The 18,476-nt window shown below is 38.4% G+C and overlaps 2 protein-coding genes across 2 annotated transcripts in view; both read right to left on the bottom strand.

Moving 5' to 3' along the window:
• Positions 1-467: 467 nt before the first annotated feature.
• LOC112165233 (mediator of RNA polymerase II transcription subunit 15a) lies at positions 468-8,221 on the bottom strand. Its single transcript, XM_040506409.1, has 10 exons — positions 8,210-8,221; positions 4,241-4,355; positions 4,042-4,144; positions 3,852-3,945; positions 3,549-3,704; positions 2,821-2,935; positions 2,614-2,725; positions 2,426-2,519; positions 2,112-2,294; positions 468-1,482 (listed from the first exon to the last, which is right to left on the bottom strand). The coding sequence occupies exons 2-10, from the start codon at positions 4,348-4,350 to the stop codon at positions 704-706; spliced, it is 1,746 nt and encodes a 581-aa protein (XP_040362343.1). The 5' UTR covers positions 4,351-4,355; positions 8,210-8,221; the 3' UTR covers positions 468-703.
• LOC112165232 (mediator of RNA polymerase II transcription subunit 15a) overlaps positions 5,762-18,476 on the bottom strand; it is a 37,512-nt gene continuing 24,797 nt past the window's right edge. The window contains exons 17-19 of the mRNA XM_040506408.1: positions 10,540-10,614; positions 9,353-10,396; positions 5,762-6,051 (exon numbers count right to left, since the gene is read on the bottom strand). Of these exons, the coding sequence (XP_040362342.1) occupies positions 5,944-6,051; positions 9,353-10,396; positions 10,540-10,614 (1,227 nt within the window). The 3' untranslated portion in view covers positions 5,762-5,943. The remainder of the gene's footprint in view (positions 6,052-9,352; positions 10,397-10,539; positions 10,615-18,476) is intronic.

Here is an 18,476-nt window from a genome sequence, read left to right as displayed (position 1 = left end):
GTGACCTAGCGTTTGATGGATGAGCAAGACTTCATTATCAAACAGATGATTCTTACATATACGACAAGTACGTGGCTGCAATGGAGTACATGTATATGGAAACTTTCTTTGTTCGACTAAAAATTTCTGCACATTCAGACACCTTGTTATCCTTTCTGCAAGAACAACAATTTTCTTAAGTTGAGTCTCTTTGTTCACAAAATGCAAAGGAAAACTTTACATGGGGCTTAGCTTGATGAATAAACTTATCAAGAGAAAACTACAGCATTGAACCTGCGAAAAAAGAAAACAGGGAAATCTGCTGGATTGTTGCCATAGAAACTCGCAATAAGTTCAGTGATTACAGTTGTAGGTTCATGAGATTGCACTTGAGTAGCATGAATGCAAATGAGGTGGAGGGAGCTTTTACCACTGTCATGTTATAATTGCAGGCTACTAATGAATATATATGATTGTCATTCTCTACCAATGGCCAGAAAGCGAAACCTTTTCAGAGCTATATAAAATAAGTGTACAGCATTTTCTTGTGAACAATCCCGAGAGGGGTTCAGCAAGCTAGAGACCATGAAGGCATGCTGAGGTAGAGTGTTTATTCACACTAAAATTTCATCAAAAGAAATATCACAATTACGTTCAGCTAAAAAAGCTGTCCATGGTAAGCACAAATGGATAGTACGGTTGGGGAGAACAAAGCCCGAATCCATCAATAGCCAGTCCCGAAAAAGGCGGCACCCAACAGAATGGTGAGAAAGATGAGATATATAACATAAATATGATGCAGCTGCTGCTTTGCTTGCTGTTGTAGTTTTTGTATCTGCAGCTGTTGCATTTCTTGAAGCATCTGCTGCTTCTGCGTCCATTGCTTCTGATATGGTTGCTTTAGTTGATTCTGAAACATTTTCTGCTCCTGATCTTGCTTCAGATGCTTGTTATCAACAGTAATAGAATTTGGGTGAGGGGGATCAATGTTTGCCTGCAGCATACTACTCCCAGTTGGTGATGACGAGGCATCCACGTTAACGTCTTTAACAACACTGATTTGGTGAAGCTGTGGTAGTTGGTGTGCCTGTGACAGTCCAGGCACCTGCTGCTTTGCTTGCTGCTGTTGCTGTTGCTGAATTCTCTGCTGCTTCTCCATCAACTGCAGCTGCATCTGTCGCTGATGTAGTAGCTGGATTCGGAGTTCATTCTGATATACTTGTGGTTTCTGAAGAATACTGGGTGGAATAACGTTTGCCTGCAACATGTTAATCCCACTCTGTGATGATGACAAGGCATTTGTATTGACGTCGTTAACAACACTGATTTGGTGTAGCTCGGGCTGCAATTGTCCAGGCAGCTGCTGCTGCTGCTCTTTCTGTCGTTGTACATCATGTTGAAATATATACAACTTCTGCATCTTCTTTTGATACTTTTGATAGACCTCCTCTTTCCAATCAGCTCCATTTGTATTCCCAGTCTGGGCTGTGGAATCCAAAGATGCTACACATTTTTTTTGTAGAAATAGATGTTAGTTTTGCATAAACACCATAAGAAATTTGCTATGAGGGTAACGTTTGTGATAAAGCATTACTTGAAGAACATTGGTCAAATATACTTTTTGTCAAAAGAAAAAAGAAATTTTTTTTTTCACACAACATGAAAATGATGAAATGACTAAGCACCCACTGGAAGCTCCACAGTCTAAAAGAAAACAGGGTATTCACAAGATTGTAGATAGTGAAGCTACTGTCAACGATGTGCACTAAAAAACAACTATATCCTTGAAGCAACACAAGGATAAAGCTTCACTGAAAACTCTTGATCAATAATAGAATTACTAACCATAATGTCACAGCCAAAAGGATGAGAACTGCTTCAGATAAAATAGAGCTCCAAGTAGGCTAGTCCAAGTTACGACAAAGTTCGACAACTATTTTTTGTTTTAAAAAGATTCCTTAAACTTTTTTACATAAATTCAGAGCCAATTATCAAGAGAAAAGGAGTAGAGAATATGTGAAACTGTTGTATTTATTAACAGTACAAACCTATTAATTGTTATCAACAACCTAATATGAAAATAAGAAAGTGAAGGAGAAAAGAAAGTTATAGGAATTGAGATGTCTACGAACCTATTAATTGTTGCGGTTGATGCTGTGGGGGCAATATTTGCTGTTGTGGCACGGAGGTAGGAGGTAGTGCAGATGATAAGCCAGCAGAATTTTGAACTCCAGGAGGTGGAATGTTACTTTGAATGTTCTCTGATAAGAGTTGTCCTTGATTGGTGACTTGGGGTTGCATACCAGAAGACCCTACTGAATACTCAAGTAAAAAAAAAAAAAGTTATAAACACATAATAGAAAAATGTATAAAAATAAAAACCAAAAAGGGAAAACAATAAGGTGGGGTTGCATGAATCACTAGCATATGTTTCATAGGGTATTACCAGCAGAGTTGGATTGTAAAGACTTGGCCATTGTGTTCTGAGACTTGGTGTCCATATTGAGCATCTTTAGAGAAATTTTCCGTAGATAATCTGACTACAAACCAAGATCGAAGCAATAGTTGGATTATATTGCTACCTAGACACCAACATACAATAGATATCTAAGTCACTATATACAGACTATGTACCTGACTTGTGGCAGCAACATAAATCTTTTCCTCAAATCTAACAGCAATTTTCTTGAGTTCATCCAATCCCTCTTGACCGGAGAAAGGAAGATGCCTCTTCAATGTATCCACCCTTCACATGCAACAAATTCAAAAGCCATTGTTAATATACAACAAAAGAGAATTCAAGATGAAGACAACAATGCAGTTGAAATTCAGCATACTAACATCTTATTGACAATTCTTTGCCGCGAATCCACCTGCAATTGGCTCCTCCAATCTCCTGCATCCATTGCAGGCTCTCCACCTTGAGGATGAATCCCATTGTTGTTATCCATCAGACCTAATTAACCAACCCACAAAATATCAAACAAAACAATAAAATATCGAATACCAAGTACAACGAAAGCCTGCTAGAAAAGCCAAAATATTATACACAGGTTGCTAACTTTGATTGATAAAGTGATTCTTCATTCAGAAAACATATCTATTTAAGCTAATATCCAATCCCTGAATTCAATTATCCAAAAACAAAGCCTGCAATTTACATGGAATCGAAAACCCAACAAATGTTCAAGAAGAACAACATTATGAGATAAAGCATTACTTGAAGAACGTTGGTCAAATATAATTTATGTCAAAAGAAAAAAAAAACATTTCACACAACATGAAAATGATGAAATGACTAAGCGCACACTGGAAGGTCCACAGTCTCAAAGAAAACAGGGTATTCACAAGATTGTAGATAGTGAAGCCATTGGCAACAATGTGCACCAAAAGATAATCATACCCTTGAAGCAACATAAGGATAAAGCTTGACTGAAAACTCTTGATCAGCAACAGAATCAACATTAGTGAAACTCTTGTATTTATTAACTTTAGTCATCAACAACCTAAAATGAAAATAATGAAGTGAAGGCGAAAAGAAAGTCATAGGAATTGGGAGGTCTACGAACCTATAAATTGTTGCTGTTGATGCTGTGGGGGCAATGTTTGCTGTTGTGGCCCAGAGTCATGGGGTAGCACGGATGGCAAGCCAGTAGAACTTTGAATTCCAGCAGGTGGAATGTTATTCTGAATGTTCTCTGATGGGAGTTGTATACCAGAAGACCCTACTCAATACACAAGTAAAAAACTTACAAACACATAATAGAAAAAGGTATAAAAACAAATATATATATATATATATATATATAAAAGGAAAACAATAAGATGCATGGGGTTGCATGAATTACTAGCATATGTTTCATAGGTATTACCAGCACAGTTGGATTGTAAAGAATTGGCCATTCTGTTCTGAGACTTGGTCTCCATAGTGAGCATCTTTAGAGATATTGTCCGTAGATAATCTGACTAGAAACCGAGAGATCGAAACAAAAGTTAGATCACATTGCTACCTGCACACCAACAAACAATAGATATCTAAGTCACTGCATACAGAATATGTACCTGACTTGTGGCAGCCACATAAATCTTTTCCTCAAACGTAACAGCAATTTTCTTGAGTTCATCTTCACTGGAGTAAGGAAGATGCCTCTTCAATGTATCCATTCTTCACATACAACAAATTCAAAAGCCATTATTAACATACAACAAAAGCGAATTGAAGATGAAGCCACCAATGAACTCGAAATTTCAGCATACTAACATCTTAATGACAATTCTTTGCCGCGAATCCACCTGCAATTGGCACCTCCAATCTCCTGCATCCATTGCAGGCTCTCCACCTTGAGGAGGACTCCCATTGTTGTTATCCATCAATCCTAACCAACCCAAAAAATGTCAAAGAAAACAATAGAATATCGAATACCAAGTTCAAAGAAACCCTGTCAATTAAAAGAGCTAAAATATTCTACACAAGTTGCTAAGTTTGGTTGATAAAAAGTGATTCTTCATTCAGAAAACATATCTATTTAAGCTAGAATCCATTCCATGAATTCAATTATCCAAAGAAAAAGCCTGCAATTCACATGGAATCGAAAACCCAACAAAGTTCAAGAACAAGCAGAGCAACAAAATTCAAAAGTTGCTAACTTTGATAGATCTTATTTATACAGTTCCTGAATTCAACTCTGCAAAACTAACGCTGGGAAACAACATAGAATCGAAAACTCCACAAAGTCTGAGGATGATCGGAGCAAGAAAATTAACGATGATGATGGAAATGTTTACAGAAAACCAAAATTATTCAGAAGCTTACAAACAGTGACGAGAAGACGATCAGCAAAAAGATTGAAAATAACAATACCGTTTTCTTGGAGGGATTTGAAGATATAAAATGGTTGAGATAGTGATCAGCAAGATTGGAGAAGATGAAACTTCCTGACTGCTAGTCTTGTTTCTAGTACATGTAGCAGGGGAGACTTGCTCTGTTTCTGCTTTTCCAGTACACTGTGAACTGTGTGCGTTTACTTTTTTTAGAAAATTAAAAAAAAAAAGAAAGTAATTTGTTATACTTTTTTCTGAGGTAGCATGCACTCACGTTACTTTTTATATAACTATTTAATTTAATTTAGGACTCTAAATTTTTAAGTGGACGTTAAAGATGACCGAAGTTGGTGCGAAACTACGTGAGATATACGCAAGTATGGTAAATTTGATATTCTACGTGTTATTGTACCTTTGATATTGAAAGCGAGTAGATCTAGCAATTATCTCCTTTTATTGATTTGGAAGGATATTTGGGTCGGTTTAACTTTAGAGGTGTGAGAGGTTGCTTAATTTTCTTTGTTTATCGAGCAATAGGACGAAATTCTCTTTGAGATTTTGAGGTGATGAAAAGACTATGGTGTTGAAGAATTGGACTAAAGAGTACAAAATTGGAGGCCACCACTCACTAGTGTCGGTCGGTTCAACTTTTAGAGGCGTGAGAGGTTTTGCTTCTCTTTCGTTTATGTTTTTAGAGTCAATGTTGGATTTGTATGACCTGCTCTAGTTCCCTTTGCCGATGAAGTTGTTTTAGCCTCCAATGTTATAACAGCAGCTACTCGCATTCAAATAAAGGCAGAATATGATCTCTTTTTTTTTTACCTCAAAAAATGATCTCTACTGTCTACGAAATGGCCAAACCCAACGCAATGCCTTCAATTTCCTTTTCAGAACTATATATCACAACTGAACGGCATTTCCTTGTGAACTATGTCCTATGTTATCATCCAAGAGGGGTTCATATTCAATGCTTACAGCTAGCAAATAACTGACCATGAAGGCATTTAGGTAGAACATACAAATAGTTCTGAAAAGAAATATCACAATTAAAAGAAGTTCTCGCAGAGAAATATCATATCACAACAAGCTTAGAGCTACAGAATTACACAGAGCAGATAGTAGGTAGGGGAGAACAAAGCCTGATTAAATCCAATAGCCTTTCCCGAAAACAGCAGCAATGTATAGAATAACGAGAAAGATGAGATAGATGAAATAAATAAGATGCAGCCGCTGCTTTGCTTGTTGCTGTAGTTGCTGCTGTTGCTTTTCTTGAAGGATCTGCGGTTTCTGCATCTGTAGCTGTTGATACAGTTGCTCGAGGTTCACATGTTAATCCCATTCTGTGATGGTAAGGCATTCATGTCAACTTGTTGGGGAGCACTGACAGAAGCTTGTTGGACAGAGCCCACAGGAACCTGCTGCAGTGAGTTCAGTGCGGTTCCTTGTCCTGGATAAATATTGGAACTTGGCTGCAATCGATTTATCATGTTTTGCTGTGCTGTTGAAACCCCAGATAAAGAAGACATAGAATTTTGCTGCAAGCCCATCATATTGTTCTGCTGCATTGTTGGCACGGAACCTTGCAAGTTCAGGGATTGCAATTGTAGGATCATCTGATTTTCATGAGATTGCACTTGAGTAATCCTGGGTCTATTTACATTAATAAAATTTATCATCTGCTTCTCATATAAATCCAACTTCTCCTTCAAACCAGGTGATATGTTAGTTTTGGAAATTTGTAAGACTGTTATCAGGCGCTCCAGCATGGTCTTAAACATCTTCAGCTTCTCAAGCGGATCTGACATTGGCAGTTGTGGAAGGGACTCGTACTAGCAAAGAGAAAGAAGAGTGGTAAGCCGAAGACCTTGTACCCACTGATGTTAGCATGTTGATAATATTGCCATGTAGAAAGGCATTATTATCAGCTGCTTAAAGAGTAAAAAATACCAAGAAGGAAAATAGGAAAACATACCTGATGAAGTTTAGTAGCAATTTTTTGGTACATTTCACTTAGTTCGGGGTAGTACATCTCCTTCATGACTTTGATCTGCAAATCAAAACAAGCAGATAATTAGTAAAATATTTGTTGTATCCACATAATGCAGATTCTATAAGATCTCTCTTTGATTAATATTTTGTTTGCGTTTGAGGAACCTTGGAAGTTTATTTAGTTAACTATTATGAAAAATACAAAGTTGTTTTCTTTACTCTTGGAATCTTTTCTTCTGGGAATAATAGTAAGTTTTCCCTACTGATAGGATGGGAAACCTAGTCTACTGCCAACATCACTTGTTGATGTCGGCAGAGACATAATAGAGCCTTAATACAACCCCTACCAAAACTGCCAAACCTTCCCACAAGTTCCATCATATGGGATATGTGAATGTCAAATTTCTTCTGGTACAACAGGAAAATTGATTTTCTACCCATTTATAATCTAGTTGATGTATTCGCAATCCCAGGTTAGCATCGCTATATCATGTTATCTCCACCCAAATGGCTAAATCTAAAGCAATGTCTTTGCTGCCTTTCAAAAACTATATCACAGGTGGACATAATTTTGTTCTGAACAATGTGACCCTATGGTATCACCCGCTACATACATGAATTCAGGTTGTTATAGCAGGCAGCTAATAACACCCCAATAAGCCTGTGGATAATCCCTAGAACTCAGGGACCTCACCTTTTGATAGACCTCCTCTTGCCAATCAGCACCATTCGCGTCCATCGGAACCAAACCTTCCCCAACAAACTGAAAATTCAACACAAAACTGATTAAACACCAAGTCCAAGGCACAAAATTCACACACAAGTTGCTAAATTTGAACCATGATAGTGATTCTAAAATCGTATCCATTGATCTAGCCAATTCAAACACGCAATTCCTAAATTTCAAGCATGCAAAAATCGAAGCTTTGCAATTCACATACAACCCTAACCCTAACAAAATTCTCAACAATCTGATGAACAAAACTCATGGTGATGAAGATTCACACAAACCCCTAATCGAGTACTCACAAAAGGACCCAACTCATCAAAATTTACCGCAAAAATTTACCTTTAAAGATTGGAACTTTGATGGTGAAAACGGAAATTCCCAAACTGGGATCAGATTGAAATTGAGGGTATTAAGTCTGGAAAACGGGTTTTGGATGATGCGTAGGAATCAAGTCAGTTTTGTGAGTATGAAAAACGATGAAGTTTGAATTTAACTGATAGGAAAACCAATATTAGGGTTTGGTTTGGAAGCCATGAAAATCAAAACAAAACATGGAATCGAAAACTCCACGAAGTTTGAGGACGATCGGAGAAAGAAAATAAACGATGATGATGGAAATGTTTACACAAAACCAAAATTACTCAGAAGCGTAAATTACAAACAGTGACGACAAGACGATCATAACAATACCGTTTTCTTGGAGGGATTCGAAGATAGAAAATAGTGATCAGCAAGATTGGAGAAGATGAAACTTACTGACTGCTAGTCTTGTTGTTTCTAGTATATACAGCAGGGGAGACTTGCTCTGTTTCTGCTTTTCTTCAGATAATGTGAACTGTGTGTGTTTTCTTTTGTCTTGATATTGGCTGAGGTGCGTGGCATGCACTCACGTCATTTCAGATTTACGTAAATATCGTAAATTTTCATGGTCTGATTAGTGGTCACTGTTGGTCAAAGGTAGACGATTAGTGGTATGATTGCATTAATTGTTGAAACAAAAGTCACGGTTTGTTGTTAGAATTCTTCTTTTCCATTATTGTACCTTTGACATTGAAAGCGAGCAGATCTAGCAATTATCTATCTCCTTTTATTGATTTGGATTTTGGAACGATATTTGGGTCGGTTTTAAGTCTTTAACTTTAGAGGTGTGAGAGGTTGCTTCTCTTTGTTTATCGAGCAATAAGACGAAAATCTCTGAGGTGATGAAAGACTGTAGTGTTGAGGAATTGGACTAACGAGTAAGAAAATGGAGGCTATAGTACCTAATAGTGTTGGTCGGTTCAACTCTAGAGGTGTGAGAGGTTTTGCTATTCTTTGGATTTGTATGACCTGCTCTAGTTCCCTTTGCCGATGAAGTTGCTTACCCTCCAATGTTATAACAGCAGCTACTAGCATTCGCAATAAAGCCAGAATATGATCTCTACTCTCTACCCAAATGGCCAAACCCAAGGCAATGCCTTCAATTTCCTTTTCAAACCTATACATCAGTACTGAACAGCATTTCCTTGTGAACTGTGTCCCATCATCCAAGAGTGGTTCATCTTCAATGCATACAGCTAGCAAACAATGACCATGAAGGCATTTAGGTACACAGAATAAACCAACATATAAATAGTCCTGAAAAGAAATACCATAATTAAAAAAAGTTCTCGCGGAGAAATATCACAAGCTTAGAGCTACAGAATTACAAAGAACAGATAGTAGGTAGAGGAGAACAAAGCCTGATTAAATCCAATAACCTTCCCCGAAAAGAGCAGCACTGAATAGAATGATGAGAAAGATGAGACAGATGAAATAAATAAAATGCAGCCGCTGCTTTGCTTGCTGCTGTAGTTGCTGTATCTGCTGCTGTTGCTTTTCTTGAAGCATCTGCAGTTTCTGCATCCATTGCTGCTGCATCTGTAGCTGTTGATACAGTTGCTTGAGGTTCACAGAGGAAGTTTCTTGCTTCTGACGCTGGTTATCAAGCATACCAGAGTTTGACTTGAGGGAATCAGTGCTTTCCTGCAGCATATTACTCCCACTCTTTGATGATGACAAGTGATTCATGTTCATGTCATTAACAACACTGATTTGGTGAAGCTGGGGTTCCAACTGTCCAGGCAGCAGCTGCTGTAGCTCTTGCTGTTGTTGTTGTTGAAATATCTGCTGCTTCTGCATCAACTGCTGCTGCTGCATCTGTCGTTGTTGATATTGTTGCTTGAGTTGATTCTGATACAATTGCTGTTCCTGCTGTTTCAGATGTTGGCTATGAAGCATACCAGAATTTGACTGAAGGGGATTAATGTTGGTCTGCAGCATGTTAATCCCGTTCTGTGATGATAAGGCATTCATGTTAGCTTGTTGGGGAGCACTGACAGGGGTCTGTTGGATAGAGCCCACAGGGACCTGCTGCAGTGAGTTCAGTGCAGTTCTTTGTCCTGGATCCATATTGGAACTTGGCTGCAACGGATTCATCATGTTTTGCTGTGCTGTTGAAACCCCGGATAGAGAGGACATAGAATTTTGCTGCAAGCCCGTCATATTGTTCTGCTGCATTGTTGGCACAGAACCTTGCAAGTTCAGGGATTGCAATTGTGGGTTCATCTGATTTTCATGAGATTGCACTTGAGTAATCTGGGATTGTGACTGCTGCATGGACTGCATATGCGGTGGGGGGAGCTGCCCTGGCGGCAGAGAAGAAACAGGCTTCCTGGCTCTATTTGTATTAATAAAATTTATTATCTGCTTCTCGTATAAACCCAACTTCTCCTTCAAACCAGGTGTTATGTTATTTTTGGAAATTTGTAAGACTGTTATCAGGCGCTCCAGCATGGTCTTAAACATCTTCAGCTTCTCAAGCTGATCTGACTTTGGCTGTTGTGGAAGGGAGTCGTGCTAGCAAAGAGAAAGAAGAGTGGTAAGCCAAAGACCTTGTACCCACTAATGTCAGCATGTTGATAATAATGCCATGTACAAAGGCATTATTATCAGCTGCTTAAAGAGTAAAAAATACCAAGAAGGAAAATGGGAAGACATACCCGATGAAGTTTAGTAGCAATTTTTTGGTACATTTCACTTAGTTCGGGGTAGTACATATCCTTCATGACTTTGATCTGCAAATCAAAGAGGGGAATATAATTAAAAAGCTTTCTGTTGTATCAGAACAATGTATCCCCATGGTATCACCCACTACATAGTGATTTCTTTTACAACCATGTATGTTTAAATACTAACACTTCAGTAACACTATCTCAGCTTGTTATTGCAGCTAGTTACATCCTAATATGCCTGCAGATAATCCCTACAAGTCAGGAACCTCACCTTTTGATAGCCCTCCTCTTGCCAATCAGCTCCATTTGTATTCCCAGTCTGGACTGTGGAATCCAAAGATGCTACACATTTTTTTATGTAGAAATAGATGTTAGTTTTGCATAAACACCATAAGAAGTTTGCTATGAGGATAATGTTTGAGCTGAAGCATTACTTGAAGAACACTGGTCAAATATACTTTTTGTCAAAAGGAAAAAAAGGCATCCCACACAACATGAAAATGATGAAATGACTAAGCACACACTGGAAGCTCCACAGTCTAAAAGAAAACAGGGTATTCACAAGATTGTAGATAGTGAAGCCATTGGCAACAATGTGCATATAAAGACAATCATACCGTTGAAGCAACAGAAGGATAAAGCTTCACTGAAAACTCTTGATCAATAATAGAATTACTAACCATAATGTCACACAACCAAGTTGGCTTAGTCCTAGTTACGAGATAAGTTCAATAACTATTTTTTGTTTTAAAAGATATATTAAACTTTTTAAAATAAATTCAGAGCTAATTATCAAGAGAAAAAGAATAAAGAATAAGTGAAAATGTTGTATTTGTTAACAGTACAAACCTATTAATTGTCATCAACAAACTAACATGAAAATAAGAAAGTGAAGGAGAAAAGAAAGTTATAGGAATTGAGAGGTCTACGAACCTATTAATTGTTGCTGTGGGGGCAATATTTGCTGTTGTGGCCCGGAGGTAGGAGGTAGTGCAGATGATAAGCCAGCAGAATTTTGAACTCCAGCAGGTGGAATGTTACTTTGAATGTTCTCTGATAAGAGTTGTCCTTGACTGGTGACTTGAGGTTGCATACCAGAAGACCCTACTCAATAGTCAAGTAAAATAAAAGTTATAAACACCTAATAGAAAAAGGTATTAAAATAAAAATTAAAAATGGAAAACAATAAGATTGGGGTTGCATGAATTACTAGCATATATTTCATAGGTATTACCAGCAGAGTTGGATTGTAAAGAATTGGCCATTGTGTTCTGAGACTTGGTCTCCATAGAGAGCATCTTTAGAGAAATTTTCGATAGATAATCTGACTAGAAACCGAGATCGAAACAGAAGTTAGATCACATTGCTACCTACACACCAACAGACAATAGATATCTAAGTCACTACATACAGAATATATGTACCTGACTTGTGGCAGCAACATAAATCTTTTCCTCAAACCTAACAGCAATTTTCTTGAGTTCATCTTCACCAGAGTAAGGAATATGCCTCTTCAATATATCCATTCTTCACATGCAACAAATTCAAAAGCCATTATTAACATACAACAAAAGCGAATTGAAGATGAAGCCACCAATGAACTCGAAATTTCAGCATACTAACATCTTAATGACAATTCTTTGCCGCGAATCCACCTGCAATTGGCACCTCCAATCTCCTGCATCCATTGCAGGCTCTCCACCTTGAGGAGGACTCCCATTGTTGTTATCCATCAAACCTAAATAACCAACCCACAAAATGTCAAAGAAAACAAAAGAATATCGAATACCAAGTACAACGAAAGCCTGCCAAAAAAAGCCAAAATATTCTACACAAGTTGCTAACTTTGATTCATAAAAGTGATTCTTCATTCAGAAAAGGGTTAATGCTCATACACCCCAAATTTGGGAAAATACTTCTCATACACCCCAGTGTATTATTTTTGTTCTCTTTTACACAACTTTTTCTCACTTTCTTTCCTACCTACCCGTCTTTTCAAAATCTCTACCATTAGTACCCCTTTGTTATTTTGGTTTGTTAGAGTCTGCATCTGCATATGTCTCTTTCATAAATTTATATATATATGTTGTTTTAGAAACGTGGTGGGCCCATCAGAGTTTGTTTCATTTGAATATATATATGAAGCTGACAGTCATCCTCTAATTCGAAAGGTAAACAGTACAAATTACTATTCATAATTTCAATAGTAGACAGACTTGAGCTTGTTGCTATATGCAAACATACTACTAAAGAACTGCAGAAAGAGAGAGAAAAACTGAGAAAATTAAAAACCTATCGGGACAGCCTTGATAGAGAATCTCCCAATTATTGGGATATTATTTATAGACTTCAGACTAGAATCTATAAGATAGAAGAAGAGATAGAAAATCTCCTATATGTTCTGGAAGAGGAACAAAAACCTCTGAATTATTTGAGCATTGGTTAGATCCGCACATCACTGGTATCAGAGCTTGTAAAAGGCTCAAAGGAGAACCCCTCCTTAATGGGGACAATGTCAGAATTGTTACTAGAGAAAATAAATTCTCTACTCAAAGCTTCTGATGAAAAATATCAGAAGATGTTACTAGAAATATCTAGATGTCAGTCGACACTAGAAACAATACCTGCTATAATCCACCAATTAGAAAGATTGGAAAACAAACTGGATTATATCAAAGATCTTCCAAAAACGGAAGAAGAAAGACTGACAAGTGTCAGTAGAAAAATCAAAGAACAGCAAAAAACGCTGGAATCCATACTGAAGGACAAGAAATTGCCTACAGTAAAAAAGAAGACTAATGGGTTCAAACCATTAGAGAAACCAGACTCAAATCGTGTTCCTAACATGATTTTTCTGGAACCATCTACTAGTCAGTCTAGTATCCGGTATGAAAACCCGGGAAATACAGAAAAAAGAGAAATGAAGATGTTAAGCATCTTTGGAAAAAAGAAAGGAGTTCAACTCCTAAATTCTGAAGAATTTGAATACAATGAAATCGAGCATGAGGTAAAAAACTCCTCAATTCCAAAGCTAGATTTCAAACAGATCTACCGACGGGGAACATTTGACCTGATGGACAGCCATCATTTCAAAATACTTGAATTCACAACCCCCTCAACAACAGGAGAAACAGATCTCTTGATGATCACCCCTGCTGAAGTTGCCAGAGCACAAGCAAAGCAATACCAATTTATGCACATTGGAGCAGTCCAAGTCGGCATAAAACTATTGGCAAGAGAAGGCATCAACTGTTCAGTTCTATGTGTCCTGCAAGACAACAGACTGACAGACTTCCAAGCTAGTCTGTTTGGAACTTTAGAAGCATCATTATGCAACCAGGTAGCATATTTCAACTGCTTCCCCAACTTTTCAACCAGCTTGAAGGATGCAGCCCACTGCCTCAGACTGAGAGTCAAGACAGACGGGATCTCAATGAAAGAAGAAATGCAAGAATTGGCAATAGTATACAGAGTGTACTATAAACTGATGAGCACCACAGTGGAACCAAAGACAAGGATCTCCAACATCCCTGGTCTCACTACTGGATTCCTCACCAACCAGAAGAACCATTCACAGCAGATTCACAAGGTTGCTTGGAATGAAGTAACTTTTCCTCTTGAATGGAAACTGTCCGGTCCAAAAAAGCTGCCGGAAAGAGCAAAAGCAAAAATCTACGAGAGTAGACGCACTGGAGAAATCAGCCTCAACTTTGAAGATCACAGGAAAAGTGATGTCTGTCCTGAAAACATCAGGATAAACAACAATCTTCTGAGAAGAAGCTACAGCACCAGAGAAGCAGGTGTCAGTGGTACAAAACCCACTATTGAAGAACCAATATCAGAAGAAGATCTGGAAGCTGAGCTATGCAGACCAGCCCATATGCTCAGAGCTGAGAAGCTCTATGATCTTTACAAAGAAGCTGAGAATTGCGAAAGTCCTGAACGATTAGAAAAACTAATCGAGGAAATGAAAGAATTCAAATGCAGAAAGACAAGAAAAGTCTTTCCTTACCAAGATGTTGAAATGGAAGAAGGAGGAAGCTCCAGAACTTTCATAAAAAAAGAAACAAGGGAAATGAAACTCCCAGTTCAGAAAGCCCCCACGGGTAAAAAAGGAGAAAGAAATTCTCAAAGATTCGTCCCCGAGGACAATCTACCAAGAGTTCCGATCACGAACTATGGCATCTGGTTGAATCTAGACAAGAGTCTAGACAAAAGAAAAACTATTGACCAATGGGTAGATAGCCTGATGATGGCTTCTGCACTGACCCTTGGAAAATTTGAAGCACCAGATTTGCAGGTGTACTATGAGACTACTCTCACCGGAGTGGCAAAAAAGTACTACCTATCTTTCAAAGAAACTACCAGAGGAAGAGACTGGCTTGAAGAGATAAAAAATTCAAAGTCTCCGTATGATTTTGCAGTACCCCTGTACGATCAATTCTGTGGAGATCTCTCAAATCTGAGTGAGAAAGCCAAAGAAACGGCAAAATCGAATATCTATGCTCTCAAGATCTGTGACATGAGATATTTCGAAGAATACCTGAATGAATTTCAGGAATATTACTGTACAATTGGTGAACTAGAGAATACTGATCTAGTTAATCTGTTGCACAGAAAGCTCCCTGAACCATGGAGAACAGCTGTGAGAGAAAGCATAGCTGAAAAACCAATTGAAAGATTTTCAGTTGGAGGAATTGCCGACAGAATCCGGCAACTACTGAAGGAGCAATGCAAAGCCAATCTTAGAGCTAAGATGGCTAAGAAGCAACTCAAAGGAGTTGAAAATTTCTGTTACGGAATACTGGATATGCCCACAAACTGGGGATGTCATGAATCCAAATTCCACAGAAAGAAGAAAAAAGAAAAATATTACTCGAAAAAATTCAGAAAGAGTAATCAGAGAAAGAATTGGAGATTCAAGAAAAGCTCCAATTACAAGAAGCAACAGGATGAAGATCCAAAAAAGAAATTCTTCAAAAAAAAGAAGAATACTCAGCAGCATAAACAACCTAGCAAGAAAGCTTGCAGATGTTGGTTGTGTAAAGCTGAAGGGCACTATGCCAATGAATGCCCGGAAAAGGGTAACAGATCTACTAAAGCTCTCTTTGAAGAATATGAGCAAATAGTAGAGGTAGCAAACATGAAAGGCTACGAAATAGCCTATTCTGATGATGAAGATGACGACAGGTCAGTCTATTCTGCCTGGTCTGAAGAAGAAGAAAGTTCATCAGAAGAGTCTGAGATAGATTCTGAAGTAGAGTACTTCGAATCCAGACAAATGAACGTTTTGAAAGTCAAAAACTGGGAAGAAAGCAAGACAGAATCCTTCATGTCTTCTTATCAGGTCAACCCTGGTTCATTCGTCTGTGACTACTGCTTATGTCACGAGAAGAATGGTCTCCCTATGTTCTGTGAAGAGTCTAAAAAGACGTATCACAAAGAATGCTTCATAGCTGAAGCAAGAAGAAAAACCAAGAATGGTCTTGTCAGCCAATGGGTTGAGCAAGAATATGAAGAGTATTTCGCTGAGAAGAAAGCGAAAGAAGTTGAAACTCTGTTCCAGGAAACCATGGAACAAACAAAGAATGTTGCAACAACTATAGTCCAAGAAACGACTATGGAACAACCATCTTCCTCAGAAATAAAGGAAGAAATCATCGGTGAGGAAACAATCGATGAAGATATTGAACTGGTTGAAATACCAGAAAAGGTTCATCTCTTAGAAAGACAAGAGATAGCTGCGGATACTGATACATGGGATCTACTTGGCCAACCTTCCGGCAAGTTTGATTACAAAGTCAGATATGATCCTCCCCCTGGTTCAGTAATCCAGACAGCAAAGAGATAACTCCTACAGATTGGGATGATGATGACAAATCACCCACTCAGGAAAATGTTCCAAAAGAATGCAAACCATTCATTCCAACGGAACAAGCTCAAGAAAATGAGCTTCACCAATCGAAAGCCGTCTCTACAAGTAGATACAGCAACTACATAGAGATCGGACTCAAGTTCCCTGATCACAGGAAATATCATCTACATGCTTTTGTAGATAATGGATCAGGTTTTACTGTTGCAAAGAGATTTGCAATTCCAGACGAACTCTGGAACGAAGACAAGAAAAAGTCAGCTACTGGTGTTACATTCGATGGAAGCCATCTCACCATGAAGAAAGTAGCAAAAAATGTTCATATCACCATTGGTGGAGGAACATTTATCATCCAGAATGTTTGGCAATCTGAAGGCCAAGGATCTGATTTCTTGTTGGGCAATGATTTTATTCTCCAACAACGATTCATTCAGGATGAAGAAGCGATAGGCTTCAGAAAAGGAGAACGGGTGTTCTGGGCTGACCGCCTCACACAGGCATTCAGTGTGGCCGGTCCCGGTTTTACTACTCAGTATCAGAGATCGCAACAGAATAGTGGTGATCTTACCCCCTACAAACCCAAACCCAAATTTCAACCCATACTCCAAATCAAACAACAAGAAGAACTGCTTGTTGAAGAATCTTCAGAAGAAGAAGAAGAAGCTAGCGAAGATGAAGAAGCTAGTTTCATCCATGAGCACAACCTCAAGCACTTTCAGAACAAGCTTGAGTCTCAACAAACTCCCACTCTTGACAAAATCAAGAAACTACTCGAGCAGAATGTGGATACAAATCCTCAGAAGTTTTGGGAAAAAGACCCAGTGGTCTGTGAATTGAGATTGCATGACATGAATGCTATCTGCCATGTCAAAGCCATTCCTCAGTACAAAGAGGAAGATCAGAAAGAATTCAGAAGTGATATTGAAGATCTCCTGAAGAAGAGATTAATTCAACCTTCCACTAGCCCTCATCATGCTCCAGCATTCTACGTGAGAAATCATGCAGAGAATCTAAGAGGAAAAGCTAGAATGGTTATTGACTATAGAGATGTCAATAAGAAGACTGTCAAAGACGGATATCAGATCGCTCAAGTCAGAGTATTGATCAACCAGCTCAGAGGAGCTAAAGTCTTTTCGAAATTCGATGCAAAGTCGGGTTTCTGGCAGGTCAAGATGCATCCTGAGAGTGTACCTCTCACTGCATTTGGAACACCACAAGGTCATTACGAGTGGCTAGTAATGCCTTTTGGTCTTAAGCAAGCTCCCTCAATCTTTCAAAGAAAGATGGACAACATCTTCAAACATGTAGCGGAGTTCTGCGTCGTCTACATAGATGATATCCTAGTCTTCTCCAAAAACAGAGAAGAACACATGAAGCACCTCCATGAGGTAACAAAGCTGATAGTTCAGCATGGAATCATCCTAGGTGAGAAGAAAATCTTCTTTATCCTTGATGAAGTTGATTTCCTAGGGATAAACATCAAGAATGGAGTCATAAAGCTCCAACCTCACATTCTTGAAAAAATCTGGAAGTTCCCAGATAAGATTCCTGATGCTAAGAGTCTAGAGAGATTCCTTGGTGTCGTAAATTATGGGAGAGATTTCATCCCTAGAATCTCAGGGTTAACAGCAATGTTATCCCCCAAGACAAGTTCCAAAAAAATGGAACTTCACAGAAGATGATGAAAAGATCGTAAAGCAGATAAAAAATCTCTGCAAGAACCTCCCTCCTCTCCTACAACCAGAAGAGAATGATGAAATCATCCTCCAGACAGATGCGAGCGACAATTACTGGTCCGGTGTTGTTTTGGCGAAAGCGCCTGGAACCAACATTGAAAAAATCTGCAAATTTTGTAGTGGCAAGTTCAGCCCTGCAGAACTAAATTATCCCACAGGGGAAAAGGAAATTTTAGCTGTCAAAAAAACAATTTTAAATTCTCCAGCCTTTCTCGGAAAACCCTTTACTGTCCGCACCGATTGTGCTAGAGTAAAGAATTTTAAAAATTTTAAACTTGACAAAGCTGCTGATAGAGGAAGATTAGCCAACTGGCAAT

This window comes from Rosa chinensis, chromosome 5, assembly GCF_002994745.2.
Source record: "Rosa chinensis cultivar Old Blush chromosome 5, RchiOBHm-V2, whole genome shotgun sequence".
In the NCBI taxonomy this organism is placed as follows: Eukaryota; Viridiplantae; Streptophyta; class Magnoliopsida; order Rosales; family Rosaceae; genus Rosa; species Rosa chinensis.
Note: the sequence above shows the minus strand (reverse complement) of the source record. Positions and strands in the feature narration are given on the sequence as shown.